The 17090-nt window shown below is 53.7% G+C and overlaps 8 protein-coding genes across 8 annotated transcripts; 4 read left to right on the forward strand and 4 right to left on the reverse strand.

Annotated features, from left to right (window-relative positions):
• Nucleotides 1-424: 424 nt before the first annotated feature.
• Nucleotides 425-2043, forward strand: P153DRAFT_364996 (uncharacterized protein). The gene is made up of 2 exons (XM_033667728.1): nt 425-1010; nt 1063-2043. Exons 1-2 carry the CDS (start codon nt 886-888, stop codon nt 1784-1786), a joined length of 849 nt encoding a protein of 282 aa, XP_033525795.1. The 5' UTR covers nt 425-885; the 3' UTR covers nt 1787-2043.
• Nucleotides 1852-2934, reverse strand: P153DRAFT_194923 (CIA30 family protein). The gene is made up of 5 exons (XM_033662452.1): nt 2923-2934; nt 2740-2875; nt 2305-2690; nt 2128-2248; nt 1852-2073 (listed from the first exon to the last, which is right to left on the reverse strand). The coding sequence occupies exons 2-5, from the start codon at nt 2839-2841 to the stop codon at nt 1918-1920; spliced, it is 765 nt and encodes a 254-aa protein (XP_033525796.1). The 5' UTR covers nt 2842-2875; nt 2923-2934; the 3' UTR covers nt 1852-1917.
• Nucleotides 2935-3021: 87 nt separating this feature from the next.
• Nucleotides 3022-3700, forward strand: P153DRAFT_421483 (uncharacterized protein; the record flags this gene model as incomplete). The annotated part of the gene is made up of 4 exons (XM_033672317.1): nt 3022-3133; nt 3182-3288; nt 3339-3434; nt 3483-3700. Coding segments are annotated over 4 exons (533 nt in total), but the record flags the coding sequence as incomplete, so codon positions are not given.
• P153DRAFT_364998 (replication protein A, subunit RPA32) lies at nt 3578-4770 on the reverse strand (the record flags this gene model as incomplete). The annotated part of the gene is made up of 3 exons (XM_033667729.1): nt 3578-4444; nt 4496-4713; nt 4767-4770. 3 exons carry the CDS (start codon nt 4768-4770, stop codon nt 3842-3844), a joined length of 825 nt encoding a protein of 274 aa, XP_033525798.1. The 3' UTR covers nt 3578-3841.
• Nucleotides 4771-5001: 231 nt separating this feature from the next.
• On the forward strand, nt 5002-7785 carry P153DRAFT_286176 (ATP-dependent RNA helicase-like protein dbp10; the record flags this gene model as incomplete). Its single annotated transcript, XM_033663449.1, has 3 exons — nt 5002-5572; nt 5625-6209; nt 6260-7785. The coding sequence occupies 3 exons, from the start codon at nt 5002-5004 to the stop codon at nt 7783-7785; spliced, it is 2682 nt and encodes an 893-aa protein (XP_033525799.1).
• Nucleotides 7786-12356: 4571 nt separating this feature from the next.
• Nucleotides 12357-14440, forward strand: P153DRAFT_286118 (uncharacterized protein; the record flags this gene model as incomplete). The annotated part of the gene is made up of 2 exons (XM_033663445.1): nt 12357-13013; nt 13091-14440. The coding sequence occupies 2 exons, from the start codon at nt 12357-12359 to the stop codon at nt 14438-14440; spliced, it is 2007 nt and encodes a 668-aa protein (XP_033525800.1).
• A 602-nt stretch (nt 14441-15042) lies between these two features.
• P153DRAFT_195023 (uncharacterized protein) lies at nt 15043-15446 on the reverse strand. The gene has a single exon (XM_033662453.1). It carries the CDS (start codon nt 15367-15369, stop codon nt 15163-15165), a length of 207 nt encoding a protein of 68 aa, XP_033525801.1. The 5' UTR covers nt 15370-15446; the 3' UTR covers nt 15043-15162.
• Nucleotides 15447-15643: 197 nt separating this feature from the next.
• On the reverse strand, nt 15644-17004 carry P153DRAFT_311771 (DNAJ domain-containing protein). The gene is made up of 4 exons (XM_033664819.1): nt 16973-17004; nt 16782-16887; nt 16716-16731; nt 15644-16662 (listed from the first exon to the last, which is right to left on the reverse strand). Exons 2-4 carry the CDS (start codon nt 16833-16835, stop codon nt 16094-16096), a joined length of 639 nt encoding a protein of 212 aa, XP_033525802.1. The 5' UTR covers nt 16836-16887; nt 16973-17004; the 3' UTR covers nt 15644-16093.
• Nucleotides 17005-17090: the final 86 nt, after the last annotated feature.

Here is a 17090-nt window from a genome sequence, read left to right on the forward strand (position 1 = left end):
ACACCCATCATCTATTGTGAAACCAGACATTCTTTAAGAACTGTTCCCACACACCAATCTCCCAGTTCTTCAAGCGCCATTACCCTCATTGCGTCCAAGTAAGAGACGAAACAGTCTCGGGGCATTCATCACCAGCCAGATAACCGCAAAGACATCTATATACGCATCTATCTCTCAGTAGCCAACTATCCGCTCTTCACACTAGCACGGAGAACATCAACAAGCTAGTTATACGACAGCGCAAAACCCTGAAATCTAATGACGCAATCAAGAACGTACCCCGACGCAACAACAAAGAGCGATGAAGTCGACTTTAGCAAGACAACCCACGCACGTGCGTCAGGCCACCACCACCCTAGCGTCCGCCACCCATGCACACCTCCACCATGCGCAGCTTAACAACCCCCAAACAATCTAACCCAATAGGTGACCCAACTCAAGAAAACCCCAGAATACTCAAAAATGCCAGCAGCAGAGAAGCTTCATACGGCGTGTGACGAATGCAGTGAGCAAACCCTTCGCTACCAAAACCCTTCCCCTCGATGCTCTATTCAGTTCAGTTCTATTCTGATATGATACGATACGATACAATGCGATACTATACGGTCCCGGAATGGGAAGCTGACACACAGCACAGGGACGCGGAAATTAAAGTGCTCGCGCGAGACGCCTAGATGTGCGCGGTGCTGTCGCGAGGAGCTGGGTTGTGTATATTCGCCGCGGCAGCAGATGGGCAGACCGCGGAAACGGAGGAGGGAGGATGAGGCTGCCACTTCTTCTGCTGACGCTGAAAGTGAAGAGGGGCTTCCCGTAGCAGATAATCTGCATGATTTTGATGTCACGTTGGAGGATTTGACTGCGTTGCCGGAATTTGCGGGGTTTGGTATGGGTATTGCTGGGGAGGAGGTGCGGCGTTTGCATGGGAATGGGGGGGACGCAGGGGTGGATTGTTCACAGCAAGAGGTTGGGTTCTTCGACACTTCCATGATGACGCCCATATCGAATCTCGAGTAAGGAGTTTCTTTTTTCATTGTCTTGTCGGTCATTTGCTCACCCTCACAGCTTCTCAGTAGATCCGCCAATCGATCCCTCCCTTTGGGATCCGCAACACACCCTTATCCACTCACAACCTCAATACCAACCGGAGCGAGACTCAACAGACTCGACCATAATATCATGCACCTGTCTCTCCCTCACCTATCTAACCGTCACCGACCTCCAATCCGTCTCAACTTTCTCCTTCCCGCTCGTCATCCAACCCCTACGAAAAGCAATGGCCACTCTCGAAACACTAGTCCACTGCTCAATCTGCCCTCTCGACCCCTTCAGCGCCATCCAAAACATCGCCTCGTTCTCCGCCCTCTTCCGGGCAATCACCTCGCGCTTCAGCAAAGTGCTGCACGAAGTAGACCTTGAAGCTGCGCGGCTCGCTGAACGTGGGGCAAAGAAATCGTACCGCATTGGCGACAACAGCACCGCGTTGATGCATATGCACACTGGCACGCCGGATTGCCCGATGGGGTTTGATGTTGATCTGGAGCCGCAGGATTGGAAGAGGCTGGTCAAGACGGCGCTGAGAATGGAGGTGTATGGTGGTGCGGGGAGGGCGTTGTGGCTTATGGGGTTGCTGTCCGAGGCGGAACAGAGGCAGAAGAGGTGGCATAGTGAAGGAGAGTTTCAGTGTGAAGAGAGGAGAAGGTTGGTAGGGAAGACGACTGGGAGTACCTGTCATGCGTTGGGGTCGGAGCATATGCGGGTGTTGGTTGACATGCTGAACTTTGAATGAACGTAAGGAAATATAAGAAGAGTGAGGTTGACTGCTATACCAGCATATTGGTGGTATGATTTTATCGTAATGTTTTATCGGTCAGGTCATCTCATGTGCGTTGGAGAAGATCTCACAACATCGTCCGTGACCTACTTCTTCCGCCACCACATCCAGTTGGAAAGCGTCATGATACTCGTGTCGTAGCCTTTCCACCAGCAAACGCCAAAGCAGATGGCCCATGTAGAAGAGAGAATGACCGCCAGACCAACAGCGTTTGAGTTTTTCCACGACCAAGGTTCCTTATTCTGAATGCAATGTCAGTGACCATCCATCATGTTAAAATTCGTTCAAAGCCTTACGCCAACTTCATCCGCTCCGTTCCTCTCGACCATAGTGCCCTTCTCCAGATCGCCAGATTGGGAAATGGCCTTGATCGACTCAATCTCAACTGAGAATTCGCCTTCTTGCGCGCCGAAGAAGCTGATAGTATGTACTTAGCATCCACTTCAACTCGTAGACTTCTTGATACAACATACCTCCTGGCCATGATGCTAAACCGCTTCACGTGCTTCAAATTCAACGGCGGTGCATCGTCCTTCTCCCGCCCCCGATATGTAGCATTTAGCTCTCTCCACGGAATGAAAAGCTCGCTCTTGTTCGACGAACTGAAATCATACTCGTAGCTGATTGTCGACTGCTCTCGGCCGTCAGAGGCCAATGGAAGTATTTCATCTTTGAGAGTGAGAGTGTAGCGTTTGCTGTCGCGCTTCTTTATGTTGAGGAGAATGCCGTCATATTTGGAGAGATTCCAGGTCTTGCTATCGCCTGCGGTGCGTTGGCTTGCAAAACCGGCGCCGCCAAGGGCAGTGATGTCTAGAGTTCCATGGAATGTTGCCATTGTATTATGAATAGATAGATAGGACTAAATTATTTAGCGAGAAGCATGTTTAGAGATGAGTTTGATGACGGACTTGTGAGTTTCCACCCCGGACTCTGTCATCGCTCGCTGTCCAATCTCCACTCTTCCAGCCGGCATCGCCGCCAAAAAGAACAAGGTCTGATTGGTTTCCCATCTTCAAGATGTTGGTGTGTGAAGGTGGTTCTGAGCTGTGGGTGTTAATGTTTTGTAGGTTCGAGATGTGCGATGACTTCACCTATTGTGGTCTGTGCACAGACGTGATGGAATCGCGAGTCATCACTGGAAAGCACTCTCTCCACAAACACGTAAACAAGGTTTTTAGGCAAGGTCATCACAATGGACTTCAGATCTCTAGACCGTATGGGCAAATCAGATGAATCCATCTTAGACGAGCCATACCGACCGTTCTACTACTTCTTCGCGTCCAAGCCTGTCCTTGTGAAGCAGTAAGTTTTCGATTTGGTGTTATCCGGTTGGAGCTAATTAAATCACAGAGGAAACGAGTACGATCGAAAAGTGTTCCGAGAGAGGCCTTTACTGGGCGTGTTACTATTCGACAACGTCTCATCGGACGCCAGAGACCACGCTGCGAATGAGCGAAGTACGAATGTTGCCAGACTTGAATATTTCGTCAATCTAACAACTGTGCAGCATTTCTTGCATGGCTGAAACTGAGCGTGTCCATGGCTATCGTGTCCGTCGCAATCATCCTATCCTTCCACTTAAAGTCAAAGCCCTCTACTCTGGGTTAGTATGCATCGCCCTTGTTGTAAGCAAAACACTAACGGTTTCCAGAAAAGCGATTTGCACTACCTCTGGGCATAATTTTTTGGCTGTCGTCTGTAGCGTGCTTGTTGTCTGGATTGATAAATTATATCAACACAGTGTCATTATACAGTCAACGACAGGCATTGGTGCAGACGGGCTGGAAGACGCAAACCGTATTTACCATAGTCTCCACTTCCATTGTTGCAACCTGTGTGTTGTTTCTTTCCACAAACGCGGAGAAATAGTAGAGGCATACGCTACATTTAGATATCTTGTACCTACCACGAGCTTCAGCTCGTCCCATAGCGTGACGATATGGTCATCATGTCTCAAAATAATCTATTCATCATCATCAGGCCTATTGTGCCAACTTCCCACTCATAACCTTAATCAGCTTCCAGAATGGCCCAGGTCTGGTCGTCAACAGTGGTATAAATCAGACCTCCCGCCAGCAAGTCATCGCCCGCCCTCGCGACATCCGCCGACTCGATGCCGAGCTTCGCAGCAATCTCCATCTGGTTCAGACCTTCATTCGACTGCGGAGCCTCCCTCAGGTACTGGAAGACCCTCTTTGCAACTTGGTTGTAGCCTGCCAGATCATAGCCGCCATAGTTGCCACCCACTGCTGCCTGCTGCTGTCCGGCGCCTGCACTAGTAGTGGCGGCACCCGCACCCGTATTCGCACCGCCAGGAGGCCCACGCGTGAAGAACAGGTGGGTTGCTGTGGCCTCGAGCAGGTGGTAGGAGACTTCGTTCATGTCTTCGACCGGTCGAATGATCTGCGCGCTAACAGATCGCTTCTCTGAGAAGCTCTTCAGCTTTCCCCATGCCCTGCAGTATGCACCCTCGACGAGCTTGGGTTTGGCTGGGTCGACGTGGTCAGAGTCAACCCATTGCTTGACCTCTATGCTGCCGGTGCCGTCATCGAGTCGGTACGTGGTGTTGGTCGTCTGCGAAGAGATGTTGCGTATTTGGCCAACAAAGGTAAGCTGTGCAGAACATTAACAAGCGGTGTGCGCAGAACGGGAGCAGCCACATGCCTGCGAGATGAGAGCGCCGTCAATCTTGAAAGCGTCACCTCCTGGCTCCTCCTGTGCCTCGAGTATTTGCTTGATTGTCACGGGACGGAGCGAGTCCTGCGTGTAGTCTTTGCGGCCGCCGGGACTCTGCTGGCTGCCTCCACCGGGAATGAAGCCGCCGCCGCCAGCGCCACCGCCGGCGCCGTACGACGTGTACGACGTCTCGTAGCTATTGTAGTCTTGTTGTTTGTTAGCAGGGCTTGATATGATAGCTACGAAGGAAATTACGTACTCATCCTTCACCGTGGTGGTGGTGGTGGTGAGCAGAACGCGCTGCAGGCTTGGAGGGGAACGCGTGTGGACCAGACGCGCCTGCCCTTCTCGACCCCACATGACTTGCGCCAAGGTGGCCAAAGCTCAACTTTTTTCCTGCGCCTGCAACTGATGCTCGACTCTGCAGCGCCAGGCACTCGCTCACTGTCAAGCACTCTACGTCGCCTCCGAGTCGAACCCTCCAATCTGCGACTATGGCTCCCCGTGCGAGCTCGCCGGCGCTCTCCGAGAATGAATTCGACATATTCGATGCCCTCGCTGGCGGCAACGACGTTGAACAGCCACAGAAGGGGCTCTCGACCGACCTCGGTATAGATCTTGACATTGGGAGTGATGATGGGTCGGACGACGAGGCCTTCATTGCCGCCAAGCAGGCTGCCTCGAACCGCAAGGCTTCCAACGTGGGCAAATCGGTCAAGAAAGGCGGAGGCTTTCAGGCAATGGGCTTAAACGGCGCGCTCCTCAAGGCTATTACACAAAAGGGCTTCAAGATACCGACTCCGATCCAGCGCAAGGCAGTGCCACTCATTCTGCAAGGAGACGATGTCGTAGGAATGGCTAGGACAGGTTCAGGAAAGACGGCTGCGTTCGTGATTCCCATGATCCAGAAGCTTAAGGCGCATTCTGCAAAAGTTGGCGCTCGTGGAATCATCATGTCGCCATCCCGCGAACTTGCTTTGCAGACCCTGAAAGTTGTCAAAGAATTCGGACGCGGGACTGATCTTCGAACCATCCTGCTGGTTGGCGGCGACAGTCTCGAAGAACGTGCGTGCACTAGACAATCAACTCCACAAGACGTCTGCTAATGAGTGCGCAGAATTCAGCTCTATGACCACGAACCCCGACATCATCATCGCGACGCCCGGCCGATTCCTCCACCTTAAAGTCGAGATGGGCCTGGACCTTTCTTCCGTCAGATACATAGTTTTTGACGAAGCTGATCGTCTGTTTGAAATGGGTTTCGCCGCGCAGCTTGCAGAAATTCTCTACGCGCTGCCCACCTCGAGGCAGACTCTTTTGTTCAGTGCTACTCTCCCAAAATCGCTTGTCGAATTTGCAAGAGCCGGTCTACAGGAGCCGAAGCTGATACGACTGGACGCTGAGAGCAAGATCTCGCCTGACTTGAAAAGCGCATATTTCACGATAAAGTCGGGAGATCGAGACGGGGCTTTGCTTTACCTTCTAGACCAGGTCATCAAAGTGCCGGTGGGCGAGACTGACGCATCAAAAAGAGCAAAGGAGAACGCCGACAAGGCCGCCAACGGCAAGAAGCGCAAGCGGAGCGACCTGCACCCCAAGGACGCTCCAGTTCAAGAATCCACGATCATATTCGCCGCAACCAAGCACAGAGTAGAGTACCTCTCTAGTCTCCTCAAGTCTGTGGGATACCCCGTGTCATACGGTAAGAAGATTGTGTCTCCACTTGCTGTAAATCTGCTGACGTCGCACAAGTGTACGGAAATCTCGATCAAACGGCGCGAAAAATGCAAGTCCAAGACTTCCGAACAGGACTGACGCGAATCCTCGTTGTGACTGACGTTGCTGCCCGTGGTGTGGACATGCCGCATATTAACCACGTAATCAACTACGACTTTCCCTCACAACCTAAGATTTGTGTGCACAGAGTAGGCCGGACAGCTCGTGCTGGACGCAAGGGCTGGGCGTACAGTCTGTGCAGACATGTTGACCTGCCGTACCTCATCGACCTACAGCTGTTCCTCGGGAAAAGGCTGGTAATTGGCCGGTCTAGTAACGAGGTCAATTTTGCAGAAGATTTCGTCATTGGTAGTCTCGCGCCATACCAACTCGAGTCTTCTGTTGAGCAAGTGAACAAACAACTCACGGAAGACGAAGATCTGCAACTGCTACTGAGCGTGGCCGAGAAGGGCGAGCGACAATATCAAAGAACTCGAAACCAAGCAAGTACCCAGAGTGTTCACCGAGTCAAGGAGCTAGTGGCGTCTTCAAACTTTGCGGATACACATATGCTCTTCAACGATGATATGCACGACGCTTTGAGGGAGAAGGAGAAGATGCTCGAGAGGATACAGCTGTTCAGACCCGCTGAAACAGTGTTCGAGATCGGAAGGCGTGGTACTGGTAGCGAGACGGCTGAGATCATGCGCAAGAGACGAGAGCAAGTCGCAAAACAGAGAGCGAAGCAGCAGTTGAACGCGGCAGCCGAGGCTCACGAATCGGATGATGCATCTCCCGAAGAACCGAACGATGTCGACATGGATTCCGATAACGACGCGTCTGCTGCTGGGGGTGGCTATGAATCCGACTCTGACGAACTCGAAGTATCAATCTCGCAACCAGCTTCGAAGGGCACAGGCAAAGATGACTGGCGTTCGGACGAGTTCTTCATGTCATACCTACCCAAGGAGAATATGGCCGAGGAGAAAGCATACGGCGTCACTGGAGGAGATGCTGGCAACACAAACTTCGTCTCAGCAGCTAGGGCAGCAGAAATGTCCCTGGTAAACGATGAGATTCAAGGCTTCGCAGACTCGAGCAAGTCGAAAATGCGATGGGACAAAAAGTCCAAGAAATACGTAACTCGCGCCAACGACGAAGACGGATCCAAGGGCGCGAAGATGATCCGCGGCGAGAGCGGCCAGAAAATCGCAGCCAGTTTCCGCAGCGGCCGCTTCGACGACTGGCGCAAAGCAAACAAAGTCGGTCGCCTGCCGCGCGTAGGCGAAATGGAAGCCCCCAACCGCTCCGCCAACTTCAAGACGGGCCGCCACTACAAGCACAAGGAGGAGAAGGCGCCCAAGGAAGCAGACAGGTACCGTGATGACTACCACGTGCAGAAGCAGCGAGTGCAGGAAGCGAAGGAGAAGCGCGTTGGCAAGTTCAAGGACGGCGGCGCTAAGAGCGAATTGAAGGACGTCGAGGCTGTCAGGAAACAGCGCAAGATCCAGGAAAAGCGCAAGGACAAGAACGCGCGACCATCCAAGAAGAGGAGGACGTGAGGTACAATTGCATACCCGGTTTTCAGATCCACACACACCATCCCATAGTACAGCGTTCAATTAGACTACCTACCAACAAAAAACTCATGGGTCCCGACTGACTTGACTATCTGGACCACTCCCTTAGTCAGTACCTACACACACATTCACTCCCTCACTCACCTTCTCGCCTAAGTTTTCGCTTCGTTTCGTTTAGATGCCGTCGAGTCGCACACGATGGGGACCGGTTAAAGCGGCTTTTTCCCAACGACGGAACAAATATTGGGTATTTCGAAAGGAATCACCTCTTGGTGTTCCTGCGAGGCACAGCTGCATACCGACAGCCCCAAAAAAAGCGATCAGGCCATCCATTTCTCATTACTCGGGAGCCCACGCCTCATGCGATTACGTGACAATGACAAGCGCAGCGGCCGACGGTTTTCTCTACGCTCCAAAACTGTGCCACACACACGCGCGCGCGCGTGCACGAACCAGGGGGCCTCGAATGAGGACAATGCTGGAGGAAGCGAAAGCGAGTTAGCGATATATTGGCTTTTTTTACTTCAGGACGATCGGTTGAGTGGGGATGTACATGGCTAGTATTTAGTGGGCTGGGGGAGGGGAGACGAAAGTTGCCTTTAATAGACCGAAAGAGTGAGAGGGCGAGCAGGACCCAGCGTCTCTTTTAACGCATGGGAGATGGCGCCATGCGTTTATTCGTGCGCGACCGTGACAGGCTGCAGATCCGCGAGCTTGTGTGCTGGCTTGGCCCAGCCTAGCGGGCGACGACGATAGATAGAGTTTGCGAGGCAGGCGATAGAGTTGACACTTGACAGGTGGGCTGGCGTATTGGGACGACAGCCGCCAGCCCAAGTGTGTTTCTGCGTAGGCACGTCATGTTACCAAAGGAGAATTTAAGGCCCGCCGGACATTATTGCGTGCCGAGTTAGTATGTTGCTGGTTTCTGCGCGTCCTGCGCTAGCGCTGTGCTGCTGTGTTCTTTGATGTGTTATTTGTGCAGTGTGCAGGTGGGGGGTGGGATGCAGGGCGGGGGGAAGGAGCTTCGAGAAGACGCCACCATGTTGGTCGTGTGGTCGTGTGGTCCTGTGTGACGGATTGGGGCTGGTATGCGAGCGCGGCTGCTCTGCCATGTGCTGGAGCGAGGACAGAGGTTGAGCTCGAGGCGAAAAAAATGTCGTGGCTGCGGCTGCAAGGTACAGCGAGGCACGCTTGGAGGGTTGGTGTTTTTCTTCGCCGTGCCACCATGTGCAATTTGACCCAGCCTTGTCCAAACGGCTTTTTTATATCATCGGCGCGACTGGTTTGAGAAGGTGAGATGGCGGCGGGATGTCTTCCAAAACGCCGATGGAAATCATTGGATCGCGTTGAGATGCCCGCACGGGGGTGACTGCCCGGGTGGGTGTAGTCGCTGGCTTACTTGAGATGAAGGATTACTCTGCAACGGCTTGCACCGCCGTTACTGACTTGCGGACGGAAATTTTTGTTCCGTGGGCGGGCCTGGACAGGGAACTAGGTAGCGTACGGCGTACGGCCGACGACATGCTGATGCGAGATGGGGCAGGAGCAAATTTGGGGGAACCAAGTCGGGCAGAATAACGGCCGTACGAAGACGGAGCAACATGTCGATATGGCATCGGCGTAGAGGTTGCGAAACGCGCTTGGGACACTCAGCCTATGGTAGAATACTCCGGCACGGGTATAAAATAATCCAAACCCAGCCGCTGCGCGGGCCGCACCCAGTCGCAAATCGATCATGGGCCCTTGCTATGTCTGACTTGTGGGCGAGCATGCAAGGACAGGCATTTCCATAGCGCTCGTAGATCCCGCGAGCACCGCGAGACGACGGTACTCGTTCGACCGTGTGCGCAGACCCGACTTGTCATGTCACGATTGGGGTTGTTGTGTCACGATTCGATCGGCGCAGGAGAACATGCACGCAGCCGTCGGTTCGCACAACACAGCACAACACTCACTTCACTGCATCGTGGGCGAAGGCGTGCGAGTGACACGGCGGCACGGCTGGCAGCAGGCAGCAGGCCCCCGTGATCTGGGCAAGCCGTTGATGCCGCAGCCCCGGAGCGTCGTAAAACAAGATGAGGGCAATCTGTAGACGTGCTGCCGTCACTGTGGACCGCCATCCCTCGCGTTGTTGGTGGTGATACGGACGGAGGGGATGATTACTTCATTCCTTCCTTCGTTCCTTCCTTCGCTGCGGGGCTAGCATCAAGGCGGCGAGCGCCGAAGAGGAAACGCTGCAGCATGGCAGGCCCTGTTCTTATCGCCGCTCCCGTAGCAACAGGACAGCAGCTGGTTGCTTTTGCCGTCTAGCCTGGTTTTGGTGATTTGCAATGCTGCCACGTCGCCGACGTTTCGAGGGCGAGCAGACTGCCTCTCAAATAGCTGTTCGCGACGATAGTTTTGCTCGTACGCCGACATCAGTCATTTCACCGCCCGTGCTCCCCAGCCATGGCATTGATCTCCATCGGGACGGCTTGCCGCTATCCCGCGTTGTCGCCTAATGCAGTCTCGCGCTCGACATGGGGGGTGAGATCCTCCATCAGCCTCAGCAGCTCCACCTGTGCACATGCTTCATCGTGCCACCTCGCCAGAGTACGAGCCCTCTAGCGATATTGACGATCATCAATTGCCATTTTCGAAGAGAGCCCTCTGTCCAGCAGTGCCTGATGGCCGCACGTCACGCCCGCTGCAGAAAAGCAACGACCGACTTCAGGTATATTGGCCCGCCTTATGCGTGTCACCCCTTAGACCGTCCCTAGTCAGCCGCCTCGGTGCGTTTCGGACACTTTCTCAAGCGATCGTCAATAGCACCAGATCCAGATCGATGTCACCTACCGGAGGATTTGTTTGACCGTCTTGATGCTACTGAACCTCGCCTATAATAACGAGCTCATATACCCACCCCGACGACGTCACGGCCAGAGATTGGACGCCACTGCCGATGCGTCCAGGTAGGCAGAAGGAGAATAGTCATGTCCGTCTATCCATCGTCTATTTTGCGCACTGTCTGATCACGCACTCGTATGCGCGCGCGACTTTTCCGCGCCTGGGCCAAGTCATCTACACCACCCGTACAACACCTTCCAAAGCAACACATTCACCAGACGGCAACATCCACGCGATGCGATAGCGTTTGCGCCTGGAAGCATCGCTTGCACATGTGGTGTGAGCCTGTTGTGACATGCAGACAGCAGGGTCTGCTCCCTAGAAGCTAGCGTTCCGGCAGTCAATCAACATGTTCAGCGTGGAGCCGGCGATCGATACAGAGCGCGCTGTGAGCTGTTCGTGGCGTTGGTTGGACTGGCTTCTCCGGAGGCGCGAGTTACAGACGCAAGCGTGGACCAAAGATACGGGTTTGACAGTGCCACACTGCACCATCCTCACCATACTCCATCTCTTTCGGGGCGCCTGCTATGTTGAATGGAAACGTGTTTAACCGACTATGAAACATCTGCAGCCATAGATGTCTTTGAGGTCTGCGTAGCTCCAGGGTCGGCCGCTTCACCTTCCGTGACAGTCGGTGGCACCGCCGTGCGCCAGCATAAGTGGCGCTCGGGATCAAGGAATACGACTTATGCTTTGCCTTGATCCTAAGGTTTGCCTGGCGCTGCAAAAAACAATGGTGCAATAGCGCGCATAGAAAGCTAGCTGGTCCCGTCAAGGACGGTTCGGCAAGCAGGGGTGACAGGGCGGGCCCTCAAGCCTGTCCATGCACAATCCACGCCATCAGCCGTGCACTCTTTCTTCCGCGGCTGCTTCGCTCCTTCTGGGACGGGGGCCTGACATGACCTCTCGTCGAAGAACCATCAGCCGAACCAGGCCAGCATGTCGTTGTCTCCGAAAGCCACTCTTCCCTGCTCCCGCTGCCCAAGACTCATTGCGGTCATCGTCCGTATCTGCACGTCTTTACAAGGGGTCCCGAGAAGGATCCGTGAGCAAAATTTCCATTGCCCGATTGTGGTTATTACTGGAGAGTCTCCACCGGCTGGACAGAGCTCTGCTCCTCTGCGTCGTACTGCTCATTGGCTCGTCATCCTCAACACCACCCTCTGTCGGCCCCATCAATCGCAGCTCTGGTTGCAGTAACACCATTGATACAGTTCGAGCTTCGCCGACCCTCTTACACCAGGCTTAGACAAGGCCGAGTAAGATAGTCGACAACCGCAAAATCATACCAAAAGGTACCTGATGCCATCCTTACTTCATATCCCATTCCAACCCTCCCCTCGGACTCCGGTCATTCCGATCTACATCGTCTTATATTTCTCCGTAAAAGAGAAAGATGTAAATACGCTCATTTCCTCTGCATATCGTCAAGGCTAGTGTTCGCGTCCGGTCATTCGTGATCGTACTCGATGTCCCTTTCTCGCCGTTTCTTAGCTTCCCTTAGTCTTCCATGCAGCCCCATCGAGTGTTGTACTTACGTCTTGTTGTAGTAACGTAAAAGGAGTGTGGTTCTTATAGCTGCGTATTCGTCTGGAATATCAGTCGTCTACCCAAACCATCGTGCTCCCTTTGCGGACACGACTTCTAAGCGCTGCGGTTGTTACGCTATGCAGAGCCTGTCTTTCCACCCGACCTTACTCCATTCCACGCCATTCGGGCGGGATATAGAGGCAGAAAACGGCCCGGCCAGGCTTCACTCAAAGCCCAGTCCCTGCAGGCCTGACGAGCAGAGCTACCCATCCCCTCCCATGTCAGATTCTCATTCTCCCTCTCGTCGATTAGCACAGAACCTCCAATCCGATCGCCAGCAGTACCCACAGCCAGGAAGTGCTCCTCGAATGGCTGAGGCAGGTCTGGCTTTACCGCCTCCTTCGTCCATGATCTTCGATCCTCGGTCATCGTTTCCAGCCTCGGACCACCAGTCGCTACGTCCACTATATCATGACGAACATCAGTCTAGAGGGCACTTACTTCACTACCAGCCTGGGCGGGTAGTTGAGCCCCAGTCCTACGGTGGTGCACGGATTCCGCAAAACTATGCGTATGGGTATCCAACCCCCGGCGTACCTTCGTACGTCGGGCCCCAGCACCCAGGTGTCCATGTACAGCCAGCGGCGATGATAGCACCACCGCCCAACAGGCCCAACAAACCCGCAAGGAGAACAAAGGCCCATGTCGCGTCAGCCTGCGTCAACTGCAAGAAGGCACATCTTAGCTGCGATGTTCAGCGCCCTTGTGGCCGTTGCGTAGCCTCTGGCAAACAGGTAAGTCTCCGAGTCTAGGCACAGCTTAGTATAAACTAGCGGAGAATTTCCACAGAACTAACTTCAAGGCTGAATAGGATACGTGCAAAGACGTGCAACACAAAAAGAGAGGAAGACCGCGACTCAGGGACGACAGAGAATTTGCTAGACCAGAGCAGGGGAGGCAAGCATCCAGCCAACTCTTGGGCGTTGTGCCTGCGTTGGCATCAGAAGCTTTCACTCACCAAACTCCATACTCAACTCTACATTCGCACCGCGCGTCTGACCTACCTCGAACACTTGTGGGGATCACACAAGAAGATAGCAACATCTCGAACATTCGGCCCCCACCATCACTAAGTTCAGGAGGAAGTCTTTCGAACAGCGTCAGTAGTTATAGTGGGGTGTCGTCGACTCCATACTCAACGGGACCGAATCTGGCGTACCAGTCATCGCCTGTTGCCTTTCTGAATCTGGATCTCGTCATTCAAAAATCGAATCAAGCATTCCAGGACTTGGTTTCCTTTTTGGGAGATGTTCAGGGCAAAAACTTAGGAGACCTGGTTGAGCCTAGGCAGAATGAAGTATTGCAGCTTCTGCGCAACAAGCTGCGGGACGAACGAGACGAACGCGAGCCAGCGTATATGGCGCCCATAACTCCGGTTGGGCAAGATCCGATGCGATCGGTCATGGAATCTGTGGAGGATCGAGATGTCGAACGTGTAAGCCAAGGCTTCACAGACAGACCGATTGCGCTTCATTTCCGTCTTCGTACCGGCCAATACCAGTCTTTCCAGACCCATGTTCGACTGGCGAAAACGTCGCTCTACTTTGCGACCTTGGTTGTGCGTACACCACCAAGGTCCGTCGGTCCTCCTCTTCTAACCCATCACATTCCTCCGACGCCTGCTCGCGGCTCCATGTCGGCGCCAACAACAGCTCCCCCAAGAGACTACACTCCTCAGCAAATCCGGCCCCCATCCTCAGCTAGTTCCACATCCGCATCGCCATACCTGAGCTTTTCATCCGTCCGCACCTCTCTTCCAGCATTCAGTCCGAGCTCTTACGGCAGCAGTCCGTCATACAACTACTCCCCCGGCGGCGGCCCAGAGCAGAGCTACTTTCCAACAATGCAACCGCCCTCACAACCAGGCGCATACCCCACCGCGTACCCACCAGCCTCCCAGCCTCGAACCCAGTCCGTCACGTCCGAATCGCTCCGCCAACTCAACCGCCCAGCCCGCCTCGAGAGCCTGCAACTCCCTCCTATCCGAACAGGTGCCGCGCCTCTAGGATCGCCGCTGCACCTCGAGTCTAGCCACAGCGCTGCGGAAGGCGAGCAGACGCGCGTGCGACCGCGCGAGTCCCCTCCGGCCGTTGAGTCGCGGCCCGCCTCGCCCGACGCTCATAAACGCCGGCGCCTGAATATCCACGAGGTGCTTGAGTAGGTGGGCGGGGCATAGAGCGTTCCAGAAAGTGGGTTCTTGGGCTGTGGACCTGGGGATACGCGGTTGGATTGATGGGATGGACGGACAGACGCTAGTCGTGCAGAATGCGTCGCACGCATACGCTACACGTGCCCTGCTTCTCCCTCATCTTTCTCTTTCCTCACAGCATTGTCCTATTCTGTCCATTGTTGCTCTGTTCTGCTCGGAAATCCCATTTCCGTTTCTCGTTTCCATTTCCCTAAACTGCATAGCGATAGCGATACCAGGGGACAAGGGAAAATGGGGGGGTGATGCTTGTCCCCCTTTTCCACCTTTTCTTTTCCCTTCCTTCTTCTCCTCCTCCTCCTCCTCTTCTTCACCTACCCTTATTATTAGCCTTCCACAAACACAACAACAATAAATCAATCAAACAAACAAACAAACCAATAATTCCACACAAAAGAAACTTCCCCACACGTCCCCAGAGCTCTCTCTTATATGCCCACTGCCTAATCTAACCCAGCACGCATCAGCAAAAAGTAAGATAACGCTGGGCGGTAGAGGGTTCTCCCCACGCACCCGTCCCTCGTGCATGGGCCGTGTGATTGCGATTGTGATTGTGCCCGTGCACTAGGATTAGCATTGGCATTGGCGTGTCTGTTCGTACTGACGCTGATGTATGTTAGTGTGTGCTCGTTCGCCGTGTGCATGTCGGTTGCTTGTTGAGCTTGGGGAACGTACACTTACCCACACACCCATCTACGCGTAACTCCAACCTCACAACCGGCTGCCCGTGCGTTCAATTCTCGTCTACCCATTCCCCAGATGTCAAACCATATACCAGTCGCCTCGCCCGCCAAACTCAACGTATATCTCGCGCCGCGCAGGGAAGTGGCATGTTTCGTGTCCGCGGGAGAGGTGCGAAGGGGGGGATTGTGTACTACATGCATGGCGTAGCGCGGCGTAGCGTCACGGCGGGCGCGGGGTATACATGTTGATAGTGGAATGGGGTGGGAGGTTTTGGCGTAGCGTGTTACCGAGGGGGAGGGTGGAGATGAAAGGGCGGTGTGAGGAAGAAGAGAGAGAGGGAGGAGGGGGTTAGGATTATCAGAACTTGTGCTTTGGGGGGTTTTGTATGGAAAGATTGGGTTGTTTTGTTGGGAGATGTGCATTTTTGTGGGTGTATGGATATATATATATATATATATATATACATATATATATGTGTGTGTGTGTGTGATTCTGGTTGTATTCATACCTAGTTGCTATGTGTTTTGTAATGCACTTCATTGTTATCCATACCCAAGCATCGATTCGTTGTGCCTTGCCTGCTGAGACATGGCATGACGCCATTAGTCCTCGTTTTCCCTTGGAACTGCACACTGTCTAGATAGAGGTTGCTTGTGTACGCTCAAGTTTTGCAGGGTGAAACGCTCAGTACACCTTGGCGCCATGCTCCAAAAACTCTCTCTTGGGGTTGAGTGAACGGGCCGTCTGTGCGCGTGGGGAGATAAGACGTGAGGCTTTGCATGTTTGGCGCTGGGTTGAAAGGTTGAAAGCCAGAAGGATATGCAAGACGTAACAGTGTAAGAACTGCGACTGCGGGGAAGTGGAGACTCAAGGGTGCATAGTGAGAGATGGGTTTCTCACTGTAGCCTTGCCAGCCACACGCCCTCAACCCAAAGCCTTGACCTTCTTTTTCTTCTTCTTTGCGCCCTCGGTAGGCTCTGGTTTCTTTCCCTGCTGGAAATCCCTCCAGCTGTTTATGCGCGTGTCGCGTGTCTTCTCCCACGCATCGTCATGTTCGCGTTTCCGTTTGCGCTCGGCTAATTCCTCGTCTTCTTTCTTCTGTGCTCTTCCCTCCTCGCGCATCTGTGCCTTCAGCTGCCGCTGCTTCCTTAGCTCGTTGTCCCGAATTACCCAGGTAGTTTTCTCGCGCCACTCCTTTGCGAACTCAGGGCCCCTGGTCTCCTCGTCGTCGGCGGTAAGCTTCTTCTCGCGCATCAGCAGCATGCGCGCATCGGCGATGGACTCGTCAAGCTCGGCGCGCAACTTCTCGTCGAGCAGCATAGTCTGCGCCTTTTTGAGGCGGTCAAAGGCATCTGGCGCGTTGGGGTTCTTGGTCTTGTCGGGATGGATGAGGAGAGATTTGGTGCGGTAGACTTTCTTGATGTCGGATTCAGGGACACCAGGCTGAATATCAAGGACAGCGTAGGCGTTGAGGCTGAAGATGTTACGGATTCCTGCGCGTGTTAGATATAGTGGAGAGGTGATGGTGCGTGGGTGATGCGCTTACGCTCGATTTCTTCGTCCTGGAGAACTGTTAGATAGGTGGATGAAGTGGCTGTATAGTGAGACTGACCTTGTCGAGCTCCTTGCCCATCCCCATGAGCTCTGATTCGACGTCGTCCAGCATGGTGATGCCGAGGATGTGGGTAAGTTGGAGGAGATGGCTGCGCTTTGTGATACTAAATGGCTGCGCATTAGTGGTTGTCCATGGAACAGACTGACTATATTCAAAGTGATGTTTTTTCACAGTAAGATGAAACATACCCAAAGACTTTCAACGCGTTGTTGATCGTGGACAACGCGTGGTGGAAGTGTATGTGAGCTCAGCTCGAACCCCCGCGGCGAAAGTGCACAGACCAGTCTCATGCAACATTCTCTCCAC

Source organism: Dothidotthia symphoricarpi, assembly GCF_010015815.1.
Source record: "Dothidotthia symphoricarpi CBS 119687 unplaced genomic scaffold P153scaffold_6, whole genome shotgun sequence".
Classification (NCBI taxonomy): domain Eukaryota; kingdom Fungi; phylum Ascomycota; class Dothideomycetes; order Pleosporales; family Dothidotthiaceae; genus Dothidotthia; species Dothidotthia symphoricarpi.